At 43.3% G+C, this 4,887-nt stretch overlaps 1 protein-coding gene across 1 annotated transcript; it reads left to right on the forward strand.

The window, feature by feature from the left end:
- The first annotated feature begins 518 nt into the window (after positions 1–518).
- Positions 519–4,648, forward strand: tmem189 (transmembrane protein 189). The gene is made up of 6 exons (XM_026367800.1): positions 519–730; positions 1,535–1,654; positions 1,800–1,891; positions 2,223–2,367; positions 2,491–2,703; positions 2,792–4,648. Exons 1-6 carry the CDS (start codon positions 595–597, stop codon positions 2,911–2,913), a joined length of 828 nt encoding a protein of 275 aa, XP_026223585.1. The 5' UTR covers positions 519–594; the 3' UTR covers positions 2,914–4,648.
- Positions 4,649–4,887: the final 239 nt, after the last annotated feature.

Genomic DNA, 4,887 nt, shown 5'->3' on the forward strand with positions numbered 1-4,887 from the left:
CAGTCACATGCACTCACACGCCTCTATAGTTGTGTCAATCATATCAAAAGCGAAATACTTTTTCATATTTGACTTTTGTCATACATTATATAAACAAACTTTACTATTATCAAATCATTCACACACAGTGATGTAATTTAATGGACACATCATCCCCTTAATGAAAATAACACCTCTTCCAAATTACCTTTTATTTCTTGGGTCTTTCCATTCTATTTTCATATATAGACGTCAAATATGCGTAAAATGTTTGGAAACGTTGGTTCAAAGCCTGAGTTACACTCATTTCTGTCATCACCTGCTGTGACACCTACCGGGTGTCAACGTGTCTCGGATCATGTACCTACACCGACTGTTCCACTGTTCGTCCAGCAGAGGGCTCAGCACGGGCGGGGTTCGATAAATGCGGACTTTCCTCTCGCACACCCCATTGGCCGCTCGGCCGTCTGTGTAACATCTCTCCGATCTGTGATTGGCTACTGCGCTCACCGACTTGCTCTTGATTGGCTGAGATTGTTACGTTGACTGTGGTCTGAGACGTTGATGGTTCCTGGCTGTGAGTAGAGACACAGGGGCTGGGCCCGCGGTGGAGAAATGGCGAGAATGGTCAACGAGAACGACTGTGGAGAGGAAACACAGAGCCCAGAACCTCAGGGACCGGGCCGGGGTGCAGCTAGATGGGGTCCGCAACACGCCGGTGCCCGAGAGCTCGCCAATTTGTACTCGCCAGGTGAGTCAGTGCACTCAGCCGCGCTGTGTCTTGGGGTTGTTCCGCCCGGTTCAAGTGTCCATGAGTGGCGCGACATGACGACAGGCGGTGAACAGTCTCCAAGTAAGAAACTACAACAAACTAGTGAAACAGCGGCTGTTTGTCTCTAACTACACCGGTGAAATGACGCCGAACACACGGGGACTGCTTTTCACTACAGCCACAGAGCTGCTGCTGCTGCTGCTGCTGCTGCTGCTGTTGTTGTTGTTGTTACACAATATGAATCATGTGAGAGTGTCTGAATTTGTGTCAGTCGTTTTTTGTCCTTTGACATTTCGAGCATCAGGCAGAGGTTAGAAGAACTCACCGCTGCTGCTTTGGCCTCAGAAGCTGCTTTGACCTTTCCTAGCTACGTTGAAGCTAAGTCAGCCCAAGAGAGTGAAACTCAGAGAGCCACAAACTAAAGACTGAAATAGTTGATGGCCTTCCCACTGTGCCAGTCAGCCAGGTGAAATACCCCCATCCCTCCTACACAGGACACCGGGACCTGATCCTACTGTCTGTAGACACTTTTTATGGTCATTTTTATCTCCCTGTGAGGGAATATGGCCCCAGTGAGTGTCCCTGTTAAAGACAAGGTTTGTGCTGACTAGTTTAGGAACCTTTGAACATTTGAGTTCAGATCATATGATTTTCAGGTGTTTTGGAGGCAGAATATGACGAATATGAATAATCTTTATCATCAAGTTATAACAGAGTCAGTAATAGTTTCCATTTTGTGCTCTAGTTAAGTATTAATGTGCGTGCTTGTGTTTCTTCTTTAAGGCAAAAGATGTCAAGAATGGATAAGTGTTATCCTCTGCTTCTCTCTCATGGCCTTCAATTTCATTCACCTCCTTGCCAACTTCCACCTGGGACATTCATGGTCCATCCTGTTAGGCATTGGTAAGTACTGGCTGAGAATGGATATAATGTCATGAGGTTAGTTCTGTTGCAGTACGAACAAGCGTTGGCTATTGTCTCGTTAGTAGAAAGATTTCCTCATGCCTTTTTGTTCCTGTGCTTCTGTCTTCCACCAACTCATCCTCAGTGGCAGGAATACTGACTGCAGATTTTGCGTCAGGACTTGTTCACTGGGGGGCTGATACGTGGGGCTCAGTGGATCTACCCATCTTTGGAAAGGTAAAGTGTCCATGAGTCAGTGTGTCATTTTTCCATTTTATACAATCCAATGTGGGAACTGGAAATCTGGAAGTACGGTACATGGCATGTACACTACTTTCTGTGCACTGCTCCCTGTTTTAAAGACAAGAAAATGACTGTTGTGCAGCTTGAACAATTATCTGTGATGATGCAATATTGCGCTGATTATCAATATTGCTGTTCACCACTGAGTCCACTACCTATAGCACATTATATAGGCAGTGAATGAGTGACTAAGGAGCAATTTGGGACACAGAAAGTGTGTCTCTCTTGTTTTTCACCCTACTGTAATGTCTGATCTGTCCTGCAGGCCTTTATACGACCATTTAGAGAGCACCACATTGACCCCACAGCCATCACCCGTCACGACTTCATTGAGACAAATGGTGACAACTGCATGCTGACCATAATCCCTCTAGCAAATATGGCCTTCAACTTCCTCACCCTCTCCCCTGGTGAGATTTGTATCAACAAAGAAAACCTGGCATCTTCTACATGAAAATGCTGTAATCTGATCTACCATGACCGTGTAGAGGGCAATTGAGTTCATGTTGTTTCTGCCTTCTTTTAATTTGCAGCGGAGATCTACCATATCTATTCCTGGTACTGCTACTTGTTTGCACTAGGGATCTTTGTGACCCTGACCAACCAGATTCACAAGTGGTCGCACACATACTTTGGCCTGCCCCGTTGGGTCGTGTTCCTACAGGACTGCCACATCATACTTCCTCGCAAGCACCACCGCATCCATCACGTCGCTCCTCACGAGACTTACTTCTGCATCACTACAGGTTTGCCTTTAATTTTTTTAAAGGATCATAAGCATATTTTAAAGATGAGAGAGGAGGAGCAATTTCTCATTGATTGCTGTCTTACCAGGTTGGCTAAACTATCCTCTAGAGAAGCTGGGCTTCTGGAGGAGCGTGGAAGATCTTATCCAGGGTGTGACGGGAGAGAAGCCCAGAGCGGACGACCTGAAATGGGCTCAGAAAGTCAAGTAACGCTGCAGGCTAACTGCTCCCTACCTCAGAAGGCACTGGCCCCGCCCAGGCTTCTTATCCCCTCATTTGCCTCACTTAAACTGAAATACATAGATAGACAAGCTAACAAACAGTTTCAGATGCCATAGCTTTAAGTCTTGCACATTTTGTCGTTTTTCTTTACAGACGAGGGCTTTATTGATGTTTTTTTCTCTGTACTCACTCAAGGAGATCACTGTTTCATATTGCAATATATCCTTAACTCCTTACATGTCTAACACAACTCATCGCTTTTGTTGAGTTGATTTATGAAGGCTGTTGCTAAGAAGGTATGGTCAGAAAACATAAATTTAGAAGTGCTTTCCAAGGAGATTAAAAGAAATTTCCAACACTCCGGTGAAAGTATACTTGAAAAAGCAATTGCTCGCTTTTTTTCACCTCCAGAGTCACAAATGTGCATTTGGAGTGTTGATAGATCACATTATTTTTAGCACTGCTTTATTTTCTCTGCCAGTCGCTACCTTTTCAAGGGTCTGCTTGATGTGCAAGCAACAAAATTGGATTTTGGTCATGGTGAGAAGTAGGACTCAGGTGATAGGTTTATAGGATGCTTTACCAATGTTGATTGCAGAAGAACAAATAGGTAAATTACTGTTACATTTATGGTCTTATTGCACATTTGGGTTCAACTGGACACTTCTTGGGACCGCTTCTAACAGAGAGGTCATGACAAGGTGTGGTTTTGTTTTTCAATACTAACCACTGTTGTTTCTACAAACATGTTACAGATTAAGATGCAGCCATATTTAAAAGTTCACTACAGTTAAAGTACATAACTTTAAAGCCAAATAACCCCACCAGCATACCCAATGACATATCTGACAGCTCAAAAAATAGGTTTTAAAATCAACCAAAAAGAATGAAGCCAAACCAAATGGCTAAAATCGCTGTTGGATTCTAAGTTAGCATTTTGATTGGAATTTTCTGGATGTTATCTGGCCGCTGAAAAACATGATGATGTGCGTAACTGTAGCCTATGTTGATGCTAGAGAAACACTAGAAACTTTGGGCAAATCTGCACACATAACGTTGTTGTTCAGATGGATCAGTCTGCCGTACCTACATACTCTTCAGATGATCATGTGTTTTCTGTGACAAGCATCTTTAACTTTTGACTCCTGGTATGCGGACAGTTATACAGATAATAGGCACATGCAGTTTTGTCAAGCTGCCTTATACCCCAGAAATGCAGTACTTGTCTTTTTTTGTTGCATTTGCAGCACTCATTTGTGATGCTGTACATGGACACGGACACTCCAGGGTTATGTGCCAACTGTATGTAACATTGTAATCACTCCTCGCATCTTGCTGCTCTTTTGCATTGTGGGAGGGAACTGTCAGTTTCAGAGTGTAACATTCCCGTTGATTAAAGCTGCCACAGTGCACCGTCTTGGTAACTGTGACAAGCCGTTGTTGAGATGTTCCAAGGGCTTTAGTGAAGGCTGACGATCCAGGAATTTCTTCACTATACATGAGATTATGTAACTTTAAAAAAAAAAATGCTTGAGTCAGTAAGTTGTAAATGTATTGTACAGCAAATAACTATGCATTGTCATAAGAGGCCCTTGAGTACACCTCTTAACTCATCTGATTAGGTTGAAATGCCTTTCTTTTTCTAATAGTTTACACACAATTGCAATGTCGGAAAACTGGAGCTCAAAAATTTAGCTACTTAATAAACTGCATGACAGAATTACTCTTGGTAAGATGTCATTTACACAGACGTAAGAATGCATGCATACAGCACATTGGCTTGTGCAAGCAGGTCACCAGCTTTCCTTTAAGTTTGTTTTAAGCGGGCACTGACCAGGGAGGATTGTGCTCACTTCAGGTGACATTCATTGTACTGATTTTAGAAGATGACCCCAAACTTTGACCAAGTGGTCCCAGGTTTGAACCATCCAAATGTTATTGTCATTCCAAGAAAATCCTAGC

Source organism: Anabas testudineus, chromosome 7, assembly GCF_900324465.2.
Source record: "Anabas testudineus chromosome 7, fAnaTes1.2, whole genome shotgun sequence".
In the NCBI taxonomy this organism is placed as follows: domain Eukaryota; kingdom Metazoa; phylum Chordata; class Actinopteri; order Anabantiformes; family Anabantidae; genus Anabas; species Anabas testudineus.